Here is a 26,264-nt window from a genome sequence, read left to right on the forward strand (position 1 = left end):
TTTTTTATTTAGTCACCATGGCAACCCCAAATTTAGCTCTTATCTAGATAGCCTTGTTGTCAGACAGAGAAGCTGTCTCAAAATAGTTATGCCAAAAAATAAGCTGATTTATTTCCCTTATTTTCTTCATTTTGTGTCGAGGCAGATTGACAAGCTCAATAAGGTGTCTCACATCTAATTGAAAAGTCTGCTGCTTTCTCTTAAGCCTCTACTTCCACACATCCAAGTCTTCAGGACACAAATCCTTTTATGCACTTATTGCAGAAAAATTCAGCATACAATATACTGGTTCTACATAAAACATCTGGCTCAGCTTCCCTTAAGTATATCACATGGAAGACTCCAACAAACCTCAAACAGACTAGCTGTAAGTTCTTCCAATTCCTGTCCAAGTTGATCTCGCACTTTAGAAAGCCTTTCACATTCTTCATCTTTTAACTTCAGCTCCTATGGAAAATTGAAAGTTATTTATTCTGACTTAGAGTAGTAATTTGGCCTTTTAAAGCTAATACCACAAGAGAGGGGGGGACAAAAAACTTAAAGCAAATAATCAGAGGAGCATAAATCCTTTGCTATACCAAGCCTTTCAAAATAGTCATCATAACACTAAAAGCAAGTAAATTAATGCTATGCATGTATAGCTGTTTCTTCCTGCTGTACAGAATTATACCAGGGCAATCTAATGTATACCTAAGCTAAACACCAACACTTCCAAAATACTCTGAAGTAAAAAAAACTTTTTTTTCCCCCCTGGAAGTGTAAAGGGCTGTATTCACATAAAATATAGATCAATTTAATTATTGGGACAGACAGAACACCAGTTCATCTACCCATTCCTTAAAATATGTTTAAAGTAAGCCTTTAAAAAAATTTATTAAAAAAATAAAAAAGCACTGGCTCAGAACAATCTGCAATTCTAAACAAATCTTAAAACATATTTTACTATAAATACTGTCTTCCAAATATCTCTTTACAATATTTCTAAAATTGTTCTTTCATTATATCCTTGCCCTTGTTTATGCAGATCTATAAATAAAATTAAAGCAACTTTATGAAATTCAAAATGTTAGTGTCCACCCCACTAAAATCTGAGTAAATATCTGACCATATCTATTCTTGCAGTAATTTTTTAACACAGATTTGGCACTAAAATAGTGACCTATGCCCAATGTCATCCATACTGAGGATAAAGTGGGGTCCTTTGCAGAGAAGTAGAAAAAGGCTGACAAGAAATTTGAAAGAAAGTTCTTCTCCCCTTCTGTATCCATTAAACCCTGGGATCTTGCAGAAAGAGAAAGATGCAGAGATAGAGTCAAAGAAAGAAAAGTAGCCAATTCTGACCTTTCAAACTCTTTTTGGCCCTAGCTCCCTTCTCATCCCCATCCATCTCCTCTTTTTCCACTTCTCCCTGCCAAGAAAGGTATTACACTGCCATCGTTCCTGAAATGCAAGACCAAAGACTGTCACTAGTAGGTTAAAGATTTCAAATACAATCTAGCAATGATTTGCTCCGAAAACCTCCACAAGCCAGTAAAAAATAGCTGCCTTCAGAAAACTATGGGAGGCCAGTCACAAGAGAGTCATGAAAAAAGGCCCAAATTGCAGCTTCTTTTGCATTTTTGGAAGGTGGTTAGTATTTCCTCCAAAGTCTTCATGACTGAAGTTATGTTGCATACAACTACGTGGGAAACTGCATTTTGCTTTGTAGCATGCAGGTATTAGGTCTTGCTCTCAATTTCGGCAGTGAAATTGGCAATAGACTTTTATGTAAGGTGAAGGCTCCTGTTTGACTTCAGGTCCTAGACTGGACAAGAGTTTAGGGAATCTTCTAGAATCATTTAGTATCAAAGGCATTATTCTATCCTTTTATTTGGTTTTTACTTTGGACATTTTGATTGATTTTTAGTCTAGTTTGTTTGTCATTTGGATTTTTTTTGCTTCAATTTGCAACTATTTTGAGAGGTACCACTTAAATGATGGGGATTTTCCCAAACTTGGTATTTCTCAAATTCTATTCAAATCTTACTTGCTAGCTACTACTCTGCACACAGTGACTTATCTCTTTCTCAAAAAAAAAAACCCCAAAAGACAGCAGGAAAATACCCACAGATGAGGCATGAGGAGGAGAAATAAATACAAAAAACTAAACCCAAAAAAAAAAAGGAAAGAGGCTAAAAAAAAAGTGGGAGGGGGAAAATTTAATTATTTTTTGTTGGTTCAAAGTATTTTCCATATAAAGTATGGTTCTTAATCAGGAAAAAGAAGATTCTGATGCAAAATGCTTAAAGGTCAAAAAAGAGTTGAAACTTTTCCTATAAATGCAGAGGAAACATCAACATTTCCTTTGGCTTACTTCCCTGATTTATAAGAACATTGCTATTTACCTCTTAAAAGCAGATTGTATCAATATTCAGGTAAAGAGTTGTCAAACTAACAATGCAAGTAGAACAACCTCAAGTTCACCTACCACTACTGATACACTACTAACTTTAAACAGTTACATTTTGTCTGCAACTGGAAAGATCAGGAGAGATTAGATTAAAAATTAGGCAGATGAGTAAAGTTTCTCAACAAAAAGACAGCATCAGGCAGTCTACTACGCATGGCTGCTTAGCTGGATTTATCAAACACTACACAAGTTTCCATGACATGACTCAAGAGAAGCATAATGAAAGACATTTTTGTCAAGCAAATTTAGGTTCAGGTTTTTTAGGCAAGGCAGAAATGAAGAGTGCCCAAAGCAAAAAGCTTAGCAGTTATCAGAAACATTACTACTGCCTGTGACTTAAAGGCATTACTGGAGACTTCCCAGCCATACCCAATAAAGAAGCAGAAAAGACAACTCTGTGCGCTAGACTAACCATTCATGCTGCAGTCCTTTACACATTACTGTTCTGAAAAATTAACTACATGAAGATGAGGAACTATTATAAAGCACACTACAAACACACTTACAGAAGGCAAGAAAAAATTAACTTCAAGAGAAAAAAACTTACAGTTAAAAAAAGTCTGTATCAAAGGGTCATATTGTTGTTTATTTCTCTTTGATTTTCTCAGACTATGGAGTGAGTATTTAAAAACAACCGTGAGATAAGAATTGCAAATTACTGCTTCAAAACAATTCACACTTTATCCTAGGAAGAAAATCATCCTACATCTAACTCAGCAATTTAACCAAGTCAGAACTAGACTCATAATACCAAGGAAAGAACATTTTCTACAGATATCACCTAAATTCTGAACTGTGGGATACTGCTGAACTCTGAAGCTGTCAAAGAAGTATTTATATTAAATGCACTCCTATTTGACTGGTCTTCACTCAGCAGACAACTTTAAAAAGCTACATAAAAATCAGTCCTTTGCAACCAGATTCACAAGGGAGTGATCTGATGCGACAGAAGATCCAGAATCTCCTTTCAAACTTAGCATAATTTCACAAGCTATTGAATTATCTTATGGTGTGGGTGAAGATGTTTCTATTTTGCTTTCATGTAGTCTTCTTTCTACTCGCCTGAGAAAATTTCACTCGCCTACAATGCACTGCAATGGCACAAGAAGTGTGGAAACTTTCATCAAAGACAGCCAGAAACTGCTAGAACACCTTCAGAGAACCAAGACACCTTTAACCATCACAAGCCTGTGGCCTTACAATTCAACTGGAAATTGATTTTAGAAAAGACTGAAAGTATATGTTTCAGTAGAGTTCTAACACACCCTCATTTTTATTGTTAACTTATAAGAAAAGAGCAGAAATTTTATAACGCTGAATAGTACTGTATAGTACTACTGGAATTCCTGGGTAGTTATTGTGAAACTGTTTATTATTAATCCATCAGAGTTTTAAAACATCATGTTTTACAGCAGATCTGAAGACATGAGATTTGTTGTAACACTCTGTTTGTTTCTGAGATGGAAAATGCATACAGAAATTGAAGCCTTTGAAAGAAAATTCTAGATTTGAGAATCAGGCTCTCAAACTATGCTGAAATTTACAGTACATTCTGTACTGTCACCTCTTTCACAAGAATTACTGTATCATGGGAAAACAAATCAATTTTAGTCTACTAGGAAAATATAATTCATTCACATTTTACTACAGAAAGTCAAACATTGTTTTACTTGTTACTAATTATACAGATCTTACTCTAAAAGGTCATAGGAATCATGGAAACCAAACACGTTACCATCACCTCTGACAGACTGCTCTTTCCTCATCAAAGAGGGCTAAAACATCAGCTTCTTTGACAAGGAAATAGTTTTGGGTCAAATCCCACAAGAATTCAAGAAAAACATGACTATGAAATGCTAAAGCTCAGAAACTACAGGTAAGCTACCTAAAACACATGCAGTATGCTGGTTAAGTCAGAGGAAAAGCAAAAGGTATTCCCTTGCAAGGACTCCACTATATTTGTGTTACCAACAAATACGATGTGTGAAATGTATATAGTGATGTATCAAAATACCATCCCTATTCTCTGGAGACTATCTACATGTGCTTGACCTACAGTCAATAACCACAGTGACAGAGCTCAATGCAAACATGGAAAATATATGGAAAATACAAATGCATAGAGACACGAGGACATAAGGTCCCAGGCATTACAATCACTAAGTCTTTTAACACCTTCTCCATTTCCCTGATGCTGCTTTAGAAGATTAGTGAAACAAGAAGGGTTCAGATGATCTAAAGCAAACACTCATCTCCACTTTTAGAATATAGCCAGCAATTACCACTTCAGTTAAAAAATAAGCAAAAAATTATCTGAATAGTCTCAGAGATTGAAAAAAATCTGTCATTTTAATTAAGAGAGCATTTTAAGGCAAACATAAAATTGTAAATGCCCCATTAGTAGAGAATTCAGCACTGCTGTTAACCTCTGACCCAGCCTTCCCTCCCAATCTTATGACATGATCTGATGCTTCAACTAATCTAGATTGAAGTAGAAAGTGTATTTTTCTCTCATCAAGACACAAACTTTTGAAAGACTTTTTTTAACAATCTTGCCAGCAACATCTTTCATTTTAAGAAGTCTATGGTCTTAAGAAATCCAAGGCACACACAAAGCAGGAAAAAAATAATACTTATTCTATTACTATTACTGAATAATTTATTCAGGAACCATATTGAAATGTCTAACAAATATATGGCATACATGCATTATCTAATATAAAAAACTGACAGCACTTTAAGAAAAAAGTTGCACTCCAAGCAAAAGGAAAAAATCAGTGGATCCCTAAACTTTAAAGTTTCATTTTCCTTTCTAGTTCCCCTTCTGATCACAACTGCAACACATTCAAAACAATTTTTAATGTATAGTACAATAGCACACAGTTTGAGCAGGAAATTTGGAACAAATGAAAAATGCAAAATAGCAAATTTGCATTTACTTTGTTCACTCTCTGTAGCCTGTAAAGCTTCCAGGCTTAATAAGCTTCAAGTGCAAATTGTAATTCTCATTTTTCTCACTAGTAAACAGCTCAGAGAATTACAGAGAATTTAAAGCCATTACACAAAAGACAACCAGTTATACAAAGACACTACCTATTCATTACATCCCTAGAGGGCTTGAACTGAGCTCTCACCAACAGAAGTGAGTGTGCTTGGAAACAGAAGTTTAAAGATTGCATGACATATGAATATCACAGAGAGGATACAGCACTATGTGAACAGCCATGAGTTTTGGAGGAAAGATACCAGAGATGAATTAGGGATAGGAAAAAGTAGTCCTCATGCAGGAAGAGGAAGAAAGTGGGTATAATGGAAGGAAGAGGTTTATGGTTGTAGAGTCTGTACAGACCCCTGCCATGACTAAGCAATTCTGAAACAGTGCAAGTTCAGAAAGACAAGCCAAGCAAGTTACCTCTCCAGTATAACACAGGTAAGAATCACATGAAGAGTTGAGAATTAGCAAGAACTCTGACATCAACAGTCGCAAGTTAGTGCTGAATTGCTTCTATTAAGACCACACAAAGGGCTTGAAAAACATATAACATGCAGTTAAGTATGTCCTAGCAGCCTTCATGCCACTTCCTTAAGAACAGCCTTAACAAATTTTAGAGTGAAATAAGAAACATTTCCATCTTTAAGAGACAAAGTGATATACATTGGAATAAGATTTTTAGATCATTCCAAGCTATCAGCAGCAGATCCAAGCTGTGGTTCTCAAGTACATGAGCTGTAATTTCATACACTGTAAAGAAGAGCTTTTCTAAAGTTTGGATGTTAATTTCTTATTTTCGAGGGTTCCAAGTTTAACTGCTAGGATTATATATTCACATGCAAGGTCCTCAAGTTTAGCTCAGGTTAATGTTTTCTTTCAGTGGCCAAAAGCTAAGCAAACACACACATTAGCAAAGGAAGCCACTACTCAGCAATACAACAGAAAAAGCAATGTCTGAATCCATAGTTAAGGTTCGCTATGACAATAATGATGATTGCATCCAACAAGATAAGGTAACAAACAGAGGGTAGCAAGTTCAAACACAAGATGAGCTTAAACCTAAACAAGAATGGAGTCACCTAGAGGAGGAGAAAGGGCACAGATACAAATAGCACAACATCTACTCAAAAACTTAAGCACAGAGAAATGTTAAAATGATAAATAATGATTTTGCATTTATATAGCACCATCTATCCAAACAAGACAAAGCGCTTTACAAATATTAATGAATTGAGACACAGTGTCTTCAAAGGTATCCATATTCAATTTGAAGTGTAGTGTATCAGTACTCTAAAGAACATTAGAGGCATTTTTACTGCTTCTTTCCTATGCAAGCATTCCCCTATGAAACACTTCTGTTTCTAAAGCATTTATAAATTCCATGACACATGCTACACTTTTAAACTCTAGAGGAAAGAAGACTCGAAAGGTATATAATCAGTGTCTATAAATACTTATTCAGTAACAACAGAATGACAGAAAACTACTCCTATTCTCAAATGTCAGAATGAAGGAAAGCCTACATTTCAAAAAGAGAGTGTGTTTAACCAGATATTGCAGCAAAAGCTTCCGTGGTTAAGTAGCAGCAGCAGCACTAGAAAAAAAAACATTATCAAAGAATAATTCTAAGACATCAGTACTGTCTTAGAAAAGTAGTTAGAAAATTTTACATAAAATAATTACATCATAATAAATCTAGAAGAAATGAGCAGACTTCAAATACACTTTCTGGCCTATCTATCATTCTGCAATATTAGAAACACTTTGAAGAGAGAAAAAGAGGGAGGAAACAAGACAACGAACCTTACCCTCTGAGCTTTTGCAAGTTCTTCTTTCAATCGCTCATAGCCCTTTTCTCTTACTTCCAGTACAGATGGGCTCCGTAAGTGAGATAAACTGTCTGTACTCAACCCAAAAATATCTTCATTTCCTTCAGCAACATCTGCTACTGTAGTACCCTGCAAAAGCTCTCTCTCCACGTTATTGCTCTCCTTCCTGGCATTACTGTGATTGAATGACCCACTCTGGGGTCCAGAGGTAGAACAAAGTACTGCGTCGGTAACATTGATGCTGTAAAGAGAGCAATATAATTTTTATTTATATAATACATTAAGAGTAAGTATTTTAGAAGTGGCAGTAGTGATGCTGAATATATAATTATGGACACAATTTAATATTGCAACATTGTAAATAATATTAAAACTATCTTTAATGATGCAAATAGTTTATATGCAACAAACATCAACAATTTAAATAAAAAGACACTTGGCATTTACCTGACACCTGATACTTCTCCACAATTCAGTTGTCTGGGAGATGAATAAACAGGCTGTGTGGGAAGGTCAGAAACATTCAATGCATTGGGTTGGATTGGTGTGGACACAACAGAAGGATGTGGTCGGTAGATTACACTGGGTGAGGTAGTTTGTTCCTGAGTCCCTGGCTCATTTACTCCAAGAAGATCTGGTGTAGTAGGTGAAGCGAGGTTCACTTCATGAAAGCCTTCCAAGGGGTCACTGGCCATAATAAAAGCCTCATTATATGAATCCCTAAATGAAATAATCACATTATCAGAAAGTAAACAGGAAATACTTAAATATAGCTGACAGCTATTTGAATCTTAAATGTTCAATATGTTCACTCAAATAGGTTCAGAATACTTTGTGATAGAATAGAAACTGTGAACTACTCCAGCAAAAGTACAAACTTCAACCACCAAAAATGTTCTTTCCCACCCATTGTACTGCTGAGTCCAGAAGATCTAACAGCAGACTCTGTTATCCCATCTAAATGGGATGATGAAATCAAGAACATACTCTACATCATAAAACAATGTCATTCTTAATATGATCTAGAGCTGTTTCATATTAAAACAAATATATTTCATTCATGAAAGAGGGGCAGACCTGGGAATCAGTGAAGAAAAGAAAAAGTTTTAAACATAAAACTTCCAATTTTCATCTCAATGAAGCAAATAATCTAGGACAGAAATCAGTGAACCTTTAAATAAATTACAGTCCATAGTGGTTTTGGCTCAATTATACATCTGATCTTTTAACAGTTAACTGAAATGACAGACTTTGCTAATAAGATTTCTCATGAAGTATGATGGTATATATTTAATACATCCCATGGTTAAGTGAACATGACAATTGTGAACAAGTATACCAAAAATATATTATAGGTAAAAAGTACTATGAATTGGCAATTTCACTGCCAATCTTTCAATTTCTTTTTTAATTACATATGGTTTTCATAAAATCAACAGAAAACATTTACAACACATAATTTTACAAGTCCTACTTTCCAGCAATTTCTCAGAGATGACAAAAATCTTTGCATAATTCAAAACTGTATGTTGGAAGGAGTATGAAGAAATTTGTGAAGGAATTACTTAGCACTGATTATTCACTGCAAAAAATTCCACCTTTTCCACGTTACATAAATAAAGAAGAGAGAAAGTGGTCAAAAAGTTATCTAATGTGCAAAAAATCTAAACAAAATAATAAATCGTATTTTACAGAGACAGTTGCTTAATCCTACACTTGAAAAGACAAGGCAGGAAGAAGATCTAGAAAGATGATGGTCATAACCAGGAAGAGAGGATGCCATCACCTTACATGTACATCCACTTCCTTAGCTACTTCACAAAACACACAGGAAGACATCAAGAACAGAATCCCAAAGTTACATATGAAGTAACGTTTTAGTTAAATTAAGACTTTCTGGTCACCTTAAACTCAAAGAACACTATTCAAAACTGTTCTGCATCTCAAGGATTGTGGTGTGTATACACCAGAGTGAAACACAGAGCTTGGCCACATCAGCAGGTACATGTGGGAGAAATTCAACCATTCAGACAGCAAGAATATGTTAATTGCTCAAAAAAAAAAAAAAAAAGGTAAAAAAATAAAAGAAAAAATTCATCCCCCTCTAAGAAACTTAAGAGACAAAAAGGACCCTACATGAACAAAAAGGAATGGTTTTGTTTCAGGTTCCTTTTGTGCAGAAAATTTCATGCAGAAATTTGTTTTATTTTGAACTATCAAGAGCAGTTGCACAAATGATTTACGCAGAAAAACACTTTGGGCTTTGAAGCTTTCCTATAACAGAGACGAAAAGCTTATTTTTGAGTTTAAGTAACTTTGGCAAATATCACTGTTTGTTTTCAGTTCTTAACTATTAGAAGCCTTATAATTACATGCTCTATATGATGATAAAGCCTGTTAAGTAGACAAATTAAAATGAAGGAACTGACACAGCTACAGGACATTTCTTCAAAGTTTAATTTCAAGAATGTTTTCAGCTCTACAATGCAATTATTACATAATTGTTTTACATTTAATAAGCTAAAATACTGTCATCTTTATAGTTCATCACACCAGCTGAAAAATATCCAAGTTGCAGATCTCAAAGTCAGGGTGACATCTACACAAACAGGTTCCCTTTCTTTGTTCCCACCACTGTCCTCTTCTTTAACCAAGCCAGCCATACCCAGCACCACTATACTGGCAACAATACCAACCTGCCACTTAAAATTCTCAATTTTTTGGATTCCAGTCTTCACAGAAGACACAGGCTCTGAACATGGATGTGGGAGGGCTGTCTGGATGCCTTGTCTTTTCTACAGCACCTAGGAAAGTGCACCCAAATCCACAAAACAGAAGCAGACAATGAGACCCACCCGAAACTAAAACAGGAACACACTTTTGCCACATACTCCCTGATGTTGACTAGTTTCTGTTTCAAGTTTGAAAGATGTTTGTCATTGCTAGTTACTCTTAAAACTCACAGTCTGCCTTGATATTCAGTAGAGATATCATGGAACTTTGAATCACCACTGGCTGAACTTTGCTATGCAAGGCTTTTTTCAAAAAACTTTTTTAAAATAATACTACTTAGCCTTCTCCAAGAATAAACGAAAGGCTCAAGAAAAGCTTCTTTACTGTTTTTTCATTTATTTTACTATCTCTGCACAAATACTAGGGCTGTCTGTTTGAAGCAAATACTTTTAAGTACACAGAATAAGCAACAGGTTAAAAGATGCACCATTCCATATATCTGTGATAACAGACACAAATTTGTCTATATTCTGAAGCCTAGAAGGCCACGCTGGCTCCCATAGAAAAAAAACAATTGAAAGCCTACTTATTATCTTTCAAATATTCAAATGCACTTCTAACTGTCCCTCTGGACCATCACATCAATTTACCCTGGCAAAATAATACGTTCAGGGGATGGATGGGAGGAATCTATCCTACCTACATGGTCCCGCTCCTCTGAGAAATTTACAAGAATATCACTCAGCTTATACATTAAATATTGACCTCAGCCTAAACAGTAAATAAATCCACGCATAACTTCTCAGCTATCCAAAAACAAGCTCTTTCTAATACAGGAATTTTAAAAAGTTTTAAAAGTTATGTAAGTTATTCCTGGAAGAGCTGAAAATAAAGTCCTTCAGCTATATTTTTCCCATAGCCTGTCAAATGGGCACTCATAAGCAAACCATCTGTGTAAAACACTTTCCAGTCACAACTTTTTTCTTTCCTAAGATTACTTCTCACTAGGCAGAAGCCGGGTACATCACCCAGCAAGACAAAGGAGCCCATATTAAGTATCTCAGTTTCAAGACTCACCAACACCATTATGAAGACACGTTACACATTCATGAAACCAAACATAGATGCAAAAAGAATCATATTTTCATTTTAATTAACTTGGTTTGAGAGTCTTTGTTAACAGAACAGCATTTTTTGAATGTGGTTGTAAAACTAAAAGCTCTCTCTTGGGAAAGAACTTTTCAAAGCAGTGGTAACCAAAAGGAGAAGAATTAAAAATGCACATTAAATTTCAGTGTCATTAAAGATCAGAGGCTTCCTAAAGGCTTGCAGGAAGGATTCATATTATTGACTAAGGGAGCAATGAAGAGCCTTGCTGTGAAGGAACACGAAGCAAATGGTAAGCTGAGAGCTTCACTAGGAGCCAAGCTGACTGTGTGCAAAAAAGCCACACAGTGTTGACACAGCACTCCTTAGTAGTAATTCTGCTACTGTGAACAAAAGCTGATATTCTGACATTTCAGGGCAGCACATATGTTAGATAAAATAACTAATTTTCTTAGTTTTTCTTCTACTACATTAATATAAGGTGAAGGCTTGGAATCACATTAGTGCCTACTAAATATGACTTTTTTTTCTTAGTTGATACTATGCAATTAGCATGACATAAAAATGTCAAGTACTGTAATAAATCAGGATGAAACAACAAAATAATTCATTTCCTTATGCTTTCATCTGGAAATAATTCAAATTTGGAGGTCGCTTTTTATTACCTCTTCACTGCCACACCTGCACTGCTGACTAACCACAACTTCATGAGGAAGCTATGCTCAAACCTGCTATTTTGTCTAATAGTAAACTAAAATGTACTACAAAGAAACCAGTTCAACAACAGTTGGTTTAACACTTCCTAAAGCTTCTAACAGAAATTGAGAACCACAAACATTTTTAACAGCAGTCAAATCAAAATACTTAATTTTTCTGTTATAACTCTAAGAGAGGTTTAACTACTTGTCTGAACCAAAGCACTCAAAACTAAATACTAAAACGCCCCCTGAAAGGCAATAATTTATAAAGGTTTCTTTCCTTTTGAAAAAAAATTGTTGAAAATCACCTACCACAAACTCTGGAGTTTGTCTTTCACAGATTGCTTCTGAATACCAGACACTTTGAAGATAACAACTCTGAACAATCTCCTGACTGCTATAGTCCATTTAAAAGCAATGCCAACACCAAACATTTCACACATCAGTAATCTCATTTTCAGCTTTAATAGTAAAAGAGTACAATCATAACAGAATGGCTACCTGCTCGAGTAGGAAGAAAAAAAAATCCCTTAAGGAAGAAAGTTAACACCTCTAAACATTTACACCAAGAGCAAATTCTAGTTAGTATTCATCAAAAGAATGTGCCCATTAGCCACTGTGGTTTAACCTCCATGCAGCAGGCCTTTAATATGTAACTGAGTCTCAAAGACTTCATTTGTTACACTCCAAAACCTGCTTCAGCTGATTTGAGAGGGGTCTGGAAAGTGGATCCATTGAAAGTGGATTTTTCCTCAAAACAACTGGCCATTAGCCCACCACTGGGCCTGCATTCTTCTCAGTCGGTTTAGGGGAAAAAATTTTGAAATATGTGGCATTACAGAGCCTGGAATGTAATATGTTTTAAACTCTAAAGAACTCAGTAGGGAATTAAAAATAGTAGATTAAAGAACACCTTTTAAAGAAACAGTTCAGTTAAGTACTGCTACTCCAAACCTATCAGATGCAAACAGGTGGTTTAAAATTTAAATTGTAAGGCATATATGGGCAATAATTTCAAGTTCAAAACTAATTCAATTACATCTATCCAGCATAAGATATTCAAGAGAGGTAGACACAGGAAAAAGTCTGGTAGATTTTCTTCCTAAACTGTTTTGTATTTAAGCTTAGCCAGAGATTTCAAGTAAGTTTAAATACCATTATCAATGCCAGCTGATTGCATGAACACAATTCAAGATCTGACATAGGAATTCCTTTAAGGTTTGCAAAAAACAATTCCTAGTCCTAAAATCTTGCAATTGTGATAGAAATTTCTTCTCCAGGAACCCAAAACAAAGCTTTTTCTTTTTTTTTTTTTTTGGTTTTTTTTGAGCCAGTAGGATATGAGAGAAAAGAAAGCACTGGACTATTCCAGTCTTTACATATTCTACTTTTATTTTATTTTCAAGTGACCTCACACTATGTATTTACCAACAAATGATAAATTAGGCAAGACAGTAAATGGAAGGTAAGGTGTAAGTTCAGCAAGTTTACAGAATTTAACAGCTAGCAGAAACACACTTGGTTTAGTGTGAGAATATTTCTCTACTGCATTCCCTCTACTGCTGCCATAGAATACTATGATGTGGGTCTATTTTTACTCTCACTTTATGCATTGAAAACATTATTTTGCCCTGTTTTAAAAGAAACACACTCTACTTGATAGCAGGATTTTATGAAATTGCATGGATTTTTGTTATGATGAACTGATGATTAAAAAAATCTCTTTCAAAAACTTTTTTTTAGGTATATCTTCAACTAGAAAAATATAGGTAGAGACAGCGAGTGTCTCTCTTACAGAAACAAGCAGCACACAAGATTCAATGACCTATATTTATGTAGTGCTTGTGAAACTTATAAATAAACATGGTTTAGAGTCTGGGAGATAGTACACCTCTTACTAGAGTGAAAAGCCAGTGCTTTGCAAAGGCAAAGAATACCACGAACTTTCATTGTAAACAAACATTCAAAGAATGCTGTTCTGTTAACAAAGACTCTCAAACCAAGTTAATTAAAATGAAAATATGATTCTCTTTGCAGTTCCTGTTCTTTTTAAAGCAGAGCCTTGTTCTGCCTTATCTTGGAAACAATTTCACAAGCCCATCTCAGGTTTAAACCTGATCACAATGACTGTAGTGTCATTCTTGCCAAGACTTGGACCTAAAGATCCTCTCATTTTCAGTTAACACTGAAAATATTCAGTAAGTAAACTTAAACTTCAGTAAAATTACCATGAACTTCCTGACATTGTACCTGCAAATGCATTTAAAGAAATATTTTCTTAATTTATTAAAAAATGGTTAGTGTATTAGTGCTAATAAAGTCTCTAATACAAGTCTTGACAGGTTACAGAAAGACAATATTTTACATACCATATTAAAAAGGGTCTTAAAAATAAAAATCCAAAGTACACGTCTCCTTTCTGAGAAAATCCATAAACCTAAGTGGAACAGTGAGTGACCATCTCATTTGGTATTTTACATGAATTTTTAAACCAAATCAATAACAGCTATGAAGAAAGCTGCAGTCTATAATCAAAATGCTTCTTGTGACTGTTCTGTTCTCCTATGGAAAAAAAATTCTCCTTTTAAATATAGCATAACAAGATGGATATTTCAGTCGCAGCTGTGAGGTGCACTCCCATTTGTTATTTATTAAAAGCATAATGAGAACAGTAAATTATTTATCCTTCTTTGCTCACTAGGTAACACTAACCAAGCACAACGGATGAATGACTGCCAAGAGACAAATACAGAAGGCCAAACTTTAACCCTTCCAAAAACTCATTTAACAGATCTATAATAGAAACAACAATAAAAATATTAAAGCAACTAGATTTCAGGTTTTGCCCTACAGTGAGGAATACAAATATTTGAACAGATGGTAGCTGCCAATACATACGTCTAGTCTGAATAACCTTACATCTGCTTCAAAAGAGAAGCTGATAATTTCAGTTACAGCAAGTCTATACAAGAATAATTATTTTATCTATTTAGACAACTGTTTTTGAGACTTCCTAAGAACATGCTTAAAAAGGAATGCAGCAAACAAAGCAACCAACATAAAACTTAGTATATTATCTGCAAACAAAACAGACCACACTTTCAAACTCATGAAAACACTGTAGCTTTTTGTCAGCAAGACAAACTCTGACGGTATCATTAAAGCTTGGTCACTCTGTTCTGTTACTTCCAAAGCCCTGCGACCCTCGGGGAATTACTGGAGCATCAGCACTCTGGCAGTACAAATTTCTGCACAGCTCATCGCTTGAAATCAACTTGTACCAAAATTTACTTTCTGAGCCTTACTGTCCAACACAACTACATTAGAAATTAAGGCAAAGTCAAACATGCTACTTAACTACTTCAGCTTACAAGACCAGTTATCGGCGACTTAAGTATGGCCCTCAATATCGTTCGACAGACCATAAAGCAACCACAAAACCACAGGCGAGCGCAGCCCCACTGTCCCACAGCGCAGAACGCCACTCTGCTCCCTGCCCAGGCTGCTCTGGCACCCCTCGAGGGGGGCGAAATCTGCGAACCCCAAAAGGGGCCTTGCCCTGCCCTGTCCTGGCCCGCTTCTCTCTCTGCCCCTTTCGGCGCTCTCCCTGATCCGCACCTGCCGCCCCGCCGGCCGAGAGCTCTGGCAGCGGAGGCGAAGCGTTCAGCGTTCAGCACTAGCTCAGCTTCTCCTCTCATCGCTCCTGAGCTCGCCTCGGTCACCGCCGCCGGGCCGCCCTTCTCCTCGGGCCCCGCACAGGCGCGACCTGGGGAGCACGGCAGCTGCTCCGACCCGCCGGCCCCGGGGATGCCACGGCTCTTTGTCCGCCGCCGCTGCTACCCCAGGAGCAGGTGCTGCCGGCACTTCCCGGGGTGATCCCTGAGAAGTACTTTTGCCCAGTTTTGCCTTCGACCGCCGCTGGACTCGGGGACAAGCGCATCCCTGCCGCCGACTGCCCCTTCCGCGCCCACGCAAGCCCCGACGGATCCGGGGACGCCCTCCCGCCGCAGACGGGCACAGCGGCATGGCCCGGGCCGTCACCTGTCCCCACGTTCTTCTGGGCAGTCCCAGAGCCGCCACAGCCAGCCTGCGCCCGGGCACGGCGCCCCGGCTAGGGGCAGCGCTCCCGGCGGCGCCTGCTCCGCCCGCCTGGGCACAGGCTCCCGGAGACGCGTCGGCGGGCAGGTGCAGCAGCACCAGCGGGGAGCCACAGCCCGGGCAGCCACCCCACGCTCCCACTGGCGGAGCCGGAGCCGGAGCCGGAGCCGGGGCTGGGGCCGGGGCCGCGCAGCCCCCGCCGCACGTACCTGCCGAGCCTCGAGAGAGGAGCGGCCGCCGCCGCCGCCGCCGCCGCCGCGTCCCCTCAGCCGACCTGCGGGGCCGGGCCGCGCATGCGCGGCGAGGCGCGCTCAGCAGGGCGGGGGGGGCAGGTGTGCACGGCCCCGCTGCCGCCCCCTAGCGGCGGGGCGGGGGTGAGGGAACGCGGGTGACCTCCGTGAGGGGAGCGGGGCGGGGGCGAGGGAGCGAAGGGCCCGGGCCGCCGGGCCTCCGCTCTTCACCGCGCCCGAGAGTTAAACACTGGAACATTGCTGCTCTTCAGGGACAGGCGAGCACAGAGCTGTCAGACTCTTGAGTGTTCTGTTGCCGCGAAAAACACAAGGAAGTTAATAATTCTGTGTTTAATGGTATGCAGTAACAAAGGCACGGGATTGCACAATTGAAAATGAGAAAATGAAAAATATGCCAGGTGGTTATCCAGCAATTTTCATTCATGGGGCATGCACTGCTCCAAATCAGGTTCCAAGCCTCCCTAATGTATTTATAATTTCATAATTAAAGACTGAACTGTACACACAAAATTTCTGAAATCAGGCCACGTATAGAGCTATAAAAGGCCTCACTTGCTAAGGAGAGGTGTTTTTCCAGCCCCAGTAGTTTGATTAAGAGCAATTGCTGCTATGTCTCATCTATGTCTCATCTGGGCTCGCCTTAAACTGTCCCCATTGCCACCTGACACAAGCATGGTACTTAGCGCACTTGAAGTCCTGGTCTGTACTGTTCTGTGTGTCCTGTGTCTTAAAGGTGATAGGCAAATGTTATAAAGCTGCTATAAATAAGACTCCATTTCACCACTGGTCTGATTACAGTGCCAAAAAATATGCTTCAAATGAGAGCAGTATTAGCTGGACCATGTACTTTCCTTGCTTTTAGTGCAGGTGAACTGAATCGTGTGCTGCATGGTGAGGAACTTGAGCAAAAAACTAAGGTAAACAGGACCTTGTCCCATTCATCAGTTAAGGAATCTAGGCTGCATTCCAGTCAATAATTGAAACTTTAATTATCTTGACAGCTTTCCACTGAATGTGAAAGAATCCTGCTTGGCCAGTCTTGCAGGACATAGCCACAGACAAATAATGTTCTCTGTGGCACATTCCTCATGGCATCCACCAAGCAAAAAGTTCATTGAAACAAAAAAATATGACAAAGATGACATCCAAAGGCAAATGTATCAATGTCATTCCTCATAAAGTAAAAATACGGTACCTATAAATACTCATATCTTCTAAATTATTTTCCAGTATGTAAATCTACATGGACTACAATGGGGCTCAGGCAGAAAAATGGCTACAGAAAGTCACCATCTATACCTTTTCTGGAAGCAATCTGAAAACCAAGAAACCAAAGTGCCAGAAGTGGAATATTCAAACAGCAGTATAACTTAAAGTTTGTTATAAAACCCCAGAAGAGCAGAGATGTTCAGTATAAGGACCTTGAACTTCAAATTATTTAATTTGCTAATATTGACATGAGATAGAATCCAGGCAGTGCTATCAGAATACAGGTTTGACAAATTAGAAGATGCATCAGAAATTTATTAAAAACACGATTGCAAAAGAGATGACAAGTGGAATCATAAGTTGAAAACAACCTATTAAGACATAATAAACCAACAAGAGTCTATAATTAGGATCTGTAATCCTATAGTTCTTAATCCTGTACAATGACTGTGCTTGGCATGACAGTCTGCTGTCTTAACCAGATTAGACATCTTGCATTTCAAGAAATAAAAGCAATACAGTTCCAAAGACATTTGACTGCTAAAATTAATCACCAACAGATTTATTTTGTCAAAGTACTCCTGAATTTTCCTGTAATACTTTAAAGAGTCAGGCAGCAACAAACCACAGAAAGCATAATTTACATGGTTAAAATTAAAAGCTAAAATAAATTGAATAAATAAATTGAATTAAATCCAGAGTCATAAATAAGAGAAGGAGTCTTTTGCGTGGGGCTGGGGGAAAAGAAAAAGATATTTTGAAAGAGTATTTTTATGCAGCCCTTTGCTCCTTCCTGATCTTCACATCAGTGTCAGGGCAGAGCTGCTCCTCCAGGCATCATGAACTGAGAGCCAAGGTCACCAATGAGGGCACAGCCAAGGGCAGAGCCAGGTGGCTTTGCCATACACCAGTGACCATCACCCAAGGTGAGATGTCAAATCAAGTCCAGGATCCATTCAGGAAGTCTTGTCAGGAAAAGCAGGAGGCAGTACTGGAGACATGCGTGACCTGTGTGCAGACCTCCACCTGTAATGTAGGTCTGAGGCTCATCCAAGGAAGAATCATCCAAGACAGACTCACACGAGACAGTACGGTTTGGCTGTTTGTTTTGAGCTCCATAGTGTGGTCGAATGCCCCAGATCAGAAATTCCCATTCTCCAGCTAGATAGAACACACTGAATAGGTATCTTGGCACAGACTTGGCTGGAGCAATGTATATACTAAAAACTGAGTCTTGACTGAGTCTTGTGTAGATTCTCTCCAGTCAGACTAATGGAAGGTGTGATAAAAGTCACTGCAAGCAGTTCCTGCACTGCACAGAGTCCTCCTGAACTGCAGTTCTGTCTATCAAAGTCTTCTGTCGCATTTGAACCATCTGAGAGAGTGGTTGTTTCCTTTACTAATAGTTACAGTCCACTGATCCTAAGAAATCTGTTTCAGGGAGAAGAAAACAGAAGAGACAGGGCTCTCTGTTGAAGGCAAGGATTGCTGCAGGACTTCAGAAAAAACAAGTGTGTAGTTTTTCTTTGATCTGAATTTAGTTAAAGTTTCTCATCTCCACACAGAAGCGCAAATGCCAGCTAATGTAATTTTTCCCCCTACAGGTTGGGAAGAGTTAAAGAAAGAGATAGTTGTTCTCTTTGTAGAAGATGTTTAAGTGTTTAGTAGGGGAGGATGTCCCAGCAATGTCATGGATAAATAAAACAAATAAAATTTGAAATTTCACTTTCTACTTGCCTATGGTACTTCTTACTTGTTTATTTTATTACTTTTTTAATATTGAATGAACTGTACTTATTAAACTGTACTCCCTTTTTGTCAAGATGTTACAAAACAATAAACTCAAGAAAGCCAAAGGATAAATCTATTAATAGCAGTCACACATGCATTGAAACCCCATAGTACAATGAAAAAAAAAAAACCCAAAGAATGATCCACTATATACAAAAAAAGGTACAGAGACTGTAAGTCTTACCTATTGTAGAAATTCTCCCCCCGCTTCTACTAGCTCAGCTGAAACAGTGCTAGCAGTACTGGAAACTCTAGTTCACCACTCAGGCACATTTCTTCAGTGTTTAGCTAACCATTTGGAAAGCAAATCCAATTGGTACATTGGCATAAATAAGGTTCTAGCTGATTGGAGCTCTAAAACCTCTCTTTATGCTGCCCTTCCTGTCCAACTAACCGAATGATAAAACTGGTGAGATCTGTGTTATTGTTCAAATCTACCCACTAAAAAAAGGCCCAGAATAACATAAAATAATCAGGATTAATATTAACTGCTTCTGAAGCCCTTTCTCAAAACTTCCAATGGTGAAAGACAGAACAGCCTCCCTGAGCAGTACATTCCAGTACTGAACTAACCTTGGAGTTACAAGCATCTTCCAAAGTCTAACCTCATCTCCTGTGCTGCAGTGTAGAAGAGGTAACGAGCTTATCTCAGTGAATACAGGAAGCAGAATTCAGGGCATTTCATAGTATCACTTATACCCTCAGTTTCATCAAAGAATAAACAATTATTTTAATCTTTCCTCAAAGGTGATGTTTTTTAGACCTCCAATTGTTTTTATTGTTCTTGCTGGGTTTCTTCCTGTGGGTCTTTATCAGAACAGTGCTCAACTCCAGGCACAGCACTCCAGCTGGGGTCTGATGAGCACTGACTTCAAGATATCACACATCTGCTTATACATCCCACCAAAGATCCTTTGTTTTTTCTCTTTTGGCAGGAGAACACTGCTTAACCAGTCCTTCTCCAGCTTGTGTATAACCTCACTTGTGAATTTTCTTCTATGTCCATTGATTCTTACTGAATTCTAATCTTGTTCTGAAAAAAAAAATGTTTAAGACCTTTCACGTCTTGCAGATTTGATGATAAGTGCACTGTCTATTCCATCAGCCACGTCATTAATTAAAATACTGCATGTTATCAGATCCAGAATGATCTGATAACATGCAGTTATCTCTGAGCTGAGATGCTCCTCTTGAAAAATTGACCTTCTAAAAACATGGTTTGAGTGAGGTTTTCATACCCGTCTTGTATTGTTTTTACAGTAGTTTATGCTGGACAGCATACCCCTCCCTTTCTTATGAGATGTCACAGGAGGGAATTTCAAAAGCCTTAGCAAACTCTATCTGTATCACATATATTGATTCTTTCCTATTTGTCTTCAAATGATGTGCTCAAATCATGCAAGAAATATGTTGCAGCATCAAAAACTCAAACTGCTTTATGGTCTTCACCTCTGTTACCAATGTTATCACCTCTGCTGTCCGTGCATTAAATTAATGTAGAAAGAAGAACTTTAAATGACGTATAAAAAGGAAATACTCATTAAAGCCCTGTATTCATTAATTGAAAGTCAAGGCTTGAATACTAAAAAATATAAACTTGGCAAATAAATTCTTTTATACACAGCATATATCTATACACAACTGGCAGAACTCACTGACAAATAATAAAACAATGGCACATTCTTTACTGATTAAAAAAAAAAAAACCCAAAACAATGTTAAGGGAATGCACAGAAAACAGCCTAACCAAGGAATGTAGAAATTAATAAAAATATACATTCTTCATTAACTATTAAAATGACAAGGATTAAAAAGAAATTTCCCCTTCAAGCACATTAGATTACAATTGCCCACTTTGACCATAAGACTGATTCTGCAAACAAGCTGCTGAACTAGACAGATTCTACTGTTGAATATGAAATAATAATGCCTCTACATTTTTTTGAAGATGCTTATAAACTTAGCAATACTAAATAGAAGAAACATAACAACTGAAATGGGCTTACCAACTTATGTAAGGACTGACATGTGGCTTAATTTATCTTTAGAAGCAAGCCAGGGACGGATCCAAAGTGTGATTAAAAATAGTACAACGTGTTCATCCCTAGTTGGAAGACAGCAGAGATACCAAACCTGAACTCAGAAATCAGAAAATAAAAATACAAAATAGATTTTCACATGAAAGTTATCTTTCCAAAAATCCAAACAAACTTTTAGGCCCAACAAACCTGTTGTTAAAACTCAAGAATTCTTTTACTTGATGAGACTCCAAAAACAGCTCCACAAACACTGAAAATAGAAGCAGTGAAAGGCACCAGGGAAGAACTCAGGAATCCTGTGTTTTCTTCACAAGCCTGCTTTGGACCTTGGTACTTTCCCTGTGCTTTATTTTTTCCATCTCTAAATGAAATTAATGAAACTTCTTCCTCCTTCCCCATAACACATACATGATAAAGTTTAAATACTTTTTCAAAGGTCTTCATTCTTTCATACTGAAGTTACTGTGAAAATGGAATATGTGGCTTTAATGAGCTGGTTTTTCTTTATTTTTGCTCAACAACAAAGAGATTCAAAATCAGACTTCAGTCAAGCCTGACAGTTATTGCTGAGTTGTGCTCTATGAGGTGAAGCTGATATTATGGAGAAGTTTCTACAGGTACCAACCATTTACCTGTGTGATAGAAGTACTGTTTTATTCACCTTCTGTTTAGAGTTACCTAGTTGGTACGGGCATCACTCCACTGGGCATAGCAATGTGTCCCAGTTTAGAGTGGCCTTTTCTTCTCCTTGTCTTCTTCTCTCTTCTCAAGCTCAGCACACTCATGATGCCAAGGCTCTGCAAGTTCAGTGCAGGAGAGAGGCATTTCTGGAAAGTAATCTGAGTTCTTTACTCAGTAGATGGTAAAAAATGCTTAAGTAGTATTGAAACCAGAGTGGTTTCAGTTGCACAAAATAAAGGGATTACTGTTACACTTCCCAAAGTGACCTTAAAAGTGCAAGGTCTCTGGGGAGTTTAGGCTCTAGTATCATATACATCTCTGTTACCTTGATTGGAAATGTTCTCTCACACTCACCGTGGTAGGAAACATTTTCTGTCACCTCATTAAAATAGTCAAAGCATGGATTTACCCAGAGGAGAGTGAAGGATAAATTCCCCAGCTAGCACCACTCAATGTCTGTGCATGTTCTGGGCCAGGCACTGGCTCAGCAGCAGCACAGCAAGCAGAGGGTTTGTTTCATCTGCTCTTGGCAAACTGATTGAACGTCATGTCTGGGGAAACAACAAGGCTTTAGGTGCTGTTCAGGCAGTTTTTCTAAGTGAAAAGGTGCAGAGAGCAGAGAATGAGAGGATTTGTTGAAATTCAGGTGGAAATGATCAGACTTGCTGTCCATAGAAAAAAGTTAGTTGTTTACCTTAGTTGTTTAGTGGTTCACTAAACATGCTATTCTTTTTCCTGCATGCTACGTGATCTTCTTACACTCTTTCTGGTTTTTTCCCTCTTAAGCAGTATCTAAAAAGTGAACAAATGAAGTTCTGAGGGAAATGTGTGGCATTGAACTATGTGAGAGAGGAAAGCCAGAATTTGCTTTAATATAGGACTGGCAGGACCACCTGGCTGATGGAGGAAAGTCCTCAGTTTAATCCTTTTCATGTGTGTGTTACTGCTACTTTGAACACCAGAATATATTATTAGGGTTCTTTGAAATAAAACTAGTTAAATAAGATAAAACTCATGTGAGTTGTTCCCTTTACAGAAAGAAATTAATGATGGTTAGCCATCTCAATGTAATAATTTTTTATCACAAACACCAATAATCCTATTCTCACAAATACAGCAACAACAACAATTCCAAATTCTTTCCAGGCAATAAGTAACACAAAAGAACTCACCTTTTCTAGGCACATTTCCCTCGAAATGCTTTTCTGCTCTTAGTTGCTTTCTTGTTCTTGGAATCTCTTCTGTCTTATCTTTCCCTTTGTCTCTCATACAAGCAGATACTCCGACAAATCTCTCTGCCCAAGAGACAACTCAAGAAAATCCTCCATCCTTACAAGTCACATTTGCATTTGCCAGTACCATGACTCTAAATTTTGGGTTGAGGTCCCCTTTAATTTGAATAGAGGAAATGGGTGTACTTTCTCCAATCAGTTGCCACACGGTTTAATCACACCTCTAGCAGTGTTATATAGGGTGAATTGCTCCACAGTTTTGTATCACTCATCACTGCATAGTGTTATGATCTTAAATAGTGCACTAATCTGGATCATCATTCTTGTAGGTGGATTTTCATAAACACAAACCGAAATATAATCCTCTGAAGAATTTCTCCAAATATGCAAGGCTGTCCTTGTCAAATGGTAGAAACAGAATGGCTCAGTTGTAGTGTTATGTGTATTGTCCATTTTTACATACTATTTTTATTGTTGTTTTGTTGTTGTTATTATATTTCCATGCAGGGCACGTGGGTCATCATTTGCTATTCTGAGATGTAACATCCCTCACTGAAAACCTAGGCCATTAAGCCATAAAGAGCATGAGTTTATGTGGCTTCCAGTGATACCTCAAAAGTCTTGACTAAGAGCACAGAAATGCCTATTGAGCAAACAACGACGCATTATTAACTCTAATATTAATATATTAGGTGAATATTTGTGGTGCAAAATAAACATTTAAATCAGAGAAAATATTTGTCTTTCTGTAATTTAACTCCCTTAGAAATGCAAGAGATATAAGTATTAAGTATATATTATGAAGCACAGACTATCAACTATCAGTACTCTTCTCTACAATGTCCAGAACAATACAAAATTTTGTTAACATAAATTCTTCATTAAAAAGAAATTACAGTTTTGCAGCATCAGCATGTCAAAAAAAGAATGATTATGCAAATGGCTGTGCAATCAGCTGCATTTTTAGGTGTAAAGAAATTGTCTAATATCTAATATTTGATAATGTGCAAGAAGTTTTAAAACCCTGGCTATATTGCAAAGTACACTGACACTTCAGAAAAGCCAATTCGTAGAGCAAGATCAAGCACCTCTCCTTCTGTGATTGCCTTTTAACCATTTAGCTTCCACTTAAACTGTGCTAGCATGTATTAAATAACCTACCCAGCTTGTTTCAGATGAACATGATATGGAGCACTTTGGAGACATAAGTCTTAAGTCATGAGAAAGCTCTCCCAGTCAATCCAGGCACTGGCTTTTGAATCCAGTTTCTGGACACCTTATTCCTGGGTGCCTTGTGGATCTCATCTTGTGTCTGATGAGTCCCATGGTGACATCGTGTGTCTGTGCCTTTTGCCAATAAAAGGATTGTTGAGACTGATAAGAGTCACAGTAATAATATTTCTAATAGCAAACTCAGCACTGCTGCATAACAAATGATGTTTATTTCATTACAAGGAAGTTGCAAAGCATAGTATTTTTGATTGCAGTTTTACAGTACTCAGAGAATAATCTGTCAGGACAGCAGGCTTTATCCTGCAGACAGATTCATTTGTAATCCTCTCAAGTATTCTACCATGTGACTTCAGGAGATAAAAGAGCCTCCTTTAAAGTATATTTCCATAACCCACATTGAGTGATGCAAAGTACAGTGGTATCTCTCCCACTAGATTAACTTTTAATTATTGCAATTTCTCTCATGAAAGAGACTGTTAGATAGCACAGCAAGTCATTCTATGGGCAGAGGACATTTTATGTTAATTTACTGATTTATTTAAGACAAGAATTCCAGCAAGTGACAGTAAGTAGAAAAGTATAGCAAAACTCAATATATTCTCATTTGAGAAAATCTGACAGCGGATTCTTTAATGCTGCTCTCTTCCCAACACTTAAATTATTCACTTCCTTTCAATAAGATAATTCTTTCATGTTGTTCAGACCATATTTTAGCCTATTTTTTATGGCATTTCATTGGATATTGGCATTATGTGATGTTACAGATACTGAAGTGCTTGCTTGAAGCTTCACTAGCACATGATACGTATTAATGTCTCTTCCAGAAATCTTCCAGTATAAATGGGTTCAAAAATCAAGAGAAAAGAGAAGTCAAAAGCATAAATATATTAAATAAGTTTTATTTGCTAGATTTCTATCTGTTACACTCAGCTATCTTGTTAAACATCCATGGATGATACTAGCAGAAACCTGTCTAGTTACACAGTGCTAAAGTGTTTTTGTCTCTTGTGTGTGTTCAAAGTACATCAAGAGAAAATGAATGCAAAATACACCATTATCAGTGATCATTAGTAGAACTGCATGTAGAAAGGGGCTTCTGAAAACTTATTTTTGTAGATGTATGTAGATGAAACTACATTTCCCTAGAGGGAAACAGAGGAAGAGAGGTAAAAGCCTATCTTTGGAAATATCCAACAAGGAAATAGGGACACCTTAGAGATAAAAAGAGGAGTACTTCCTACAGAACCAGTCCCAATGGAGCTACACAGGAAACCTGTATTTATTTCTGCCTCTGAAAACACAGGAGCTCTAAATCTCATGTCTTCTGCAAAACAGCTCAGAGGCAGTAGAGCAATCTCTGCCACTCCAGTCTGCAGGAATACTGAAGAGCCGCCAGGAAAACCACCTGATACCCCCTGACACATAGAGGTGCTATTATTTACCACTCAGTAAGACCAGCAAACTATTATGCTCAGCAAAGAAAAATGTTTTAGGTCTAAGTAATTATTTTCCCTGTGACCTTAAAATATCCCTGTTGTTAAGAATTTTCCTTGCACAGGGCAGTCTCTGTAATAGGATCAGGCAGTATGTTTCTCCATGCCAAGTCACTGAATGCTAAAATGATTTGTCATCTTTCACCACAGGCCACTGCCTGACACACACATGCCACAGTCCAATATCTCGCCTGCTTTGACATCAAAGTGTCTTTCTTCGGCCATTAACAACAAGAAGAAAGGTAAACAATGGCAGAAACTTCCATTCTTTCTGGGAGAGTTTTAATTAAATAAAAGGCCTCAAATAGTTTAATGTGACTAAGGCAGGGGGGAAAACCTTTCATCACAAAATGAATTAAATCTATAAATCTTGCTTATTCTCTTCCCCTGCATTTTTTTAAATTTACTTCACAGACACATTATTTCATT

General features: G+C 37.7%; 1 protein-coding gene across 3 annotated transcripts in view; it reads right to left on the bottom strand.

Annotated features, from left to right (window-relative positions):
* RAB3IP (RAB3A interacting protein) overlaps nucleotides 1-16,214 on the bottom strand; it is a 32,834-nt gene extending 16,620 nt beyond the window's left edge. The window contains exons 1-5 of one of the 3 annotated variants that reach the window (XM_071423440.1): nucleotides 16,116-16,209; nucleotides 9,967-10,074; nucleotides 7,718-7,990; nucleotides 7,250-7,511; nucleotides 352-447 (exon numbers count right to left, since the gene is read on the bottom strand). In XM_071423440.1, coding sequence (XP_071279541.1) covers nucleotides 352-447; nucleotides 7,250-7,511; nucleotides 7,718-7,965 — 606 coding nt within the window. In that variant the 5' untranslated portion in view covers nucleotides 7,966-7,990; nucleotides 9,967-10,074; nucleotides 16,116-16,209. Of the gene's footprint in view, nucleotides 1-351; nucleotides 448-7,249; nucleotides 7,512-7,717; nucleotides 7,991-9,966; nucleotides 10,075-16,115 lie in introns of all 3 variants that reach the window. The other 2 variants (XM_071423439.1, XM_071423441.1) reach the window with 2 other exon arrangements.
* Between the last annotated feature and the right edge of the window lie 10,050 nt (nucleotides 16,215-26,264).

The sequence above is a fragment of the Agelaius tricolor genome, unplaced genomic scaffold (genome assembly GCF_023055355.1).
Source record: "Agelaius tricolor isolate 1412-34295 unplaced genomic scaffold, bAgeTri1.0.p SCAF_3, whole genome shotgun sequence".
NCBI lineage: Eukaryota > Metazoa > Chordata > Aves > Passeriformes > Icteridae > Agelaius > Agelaius tricolor.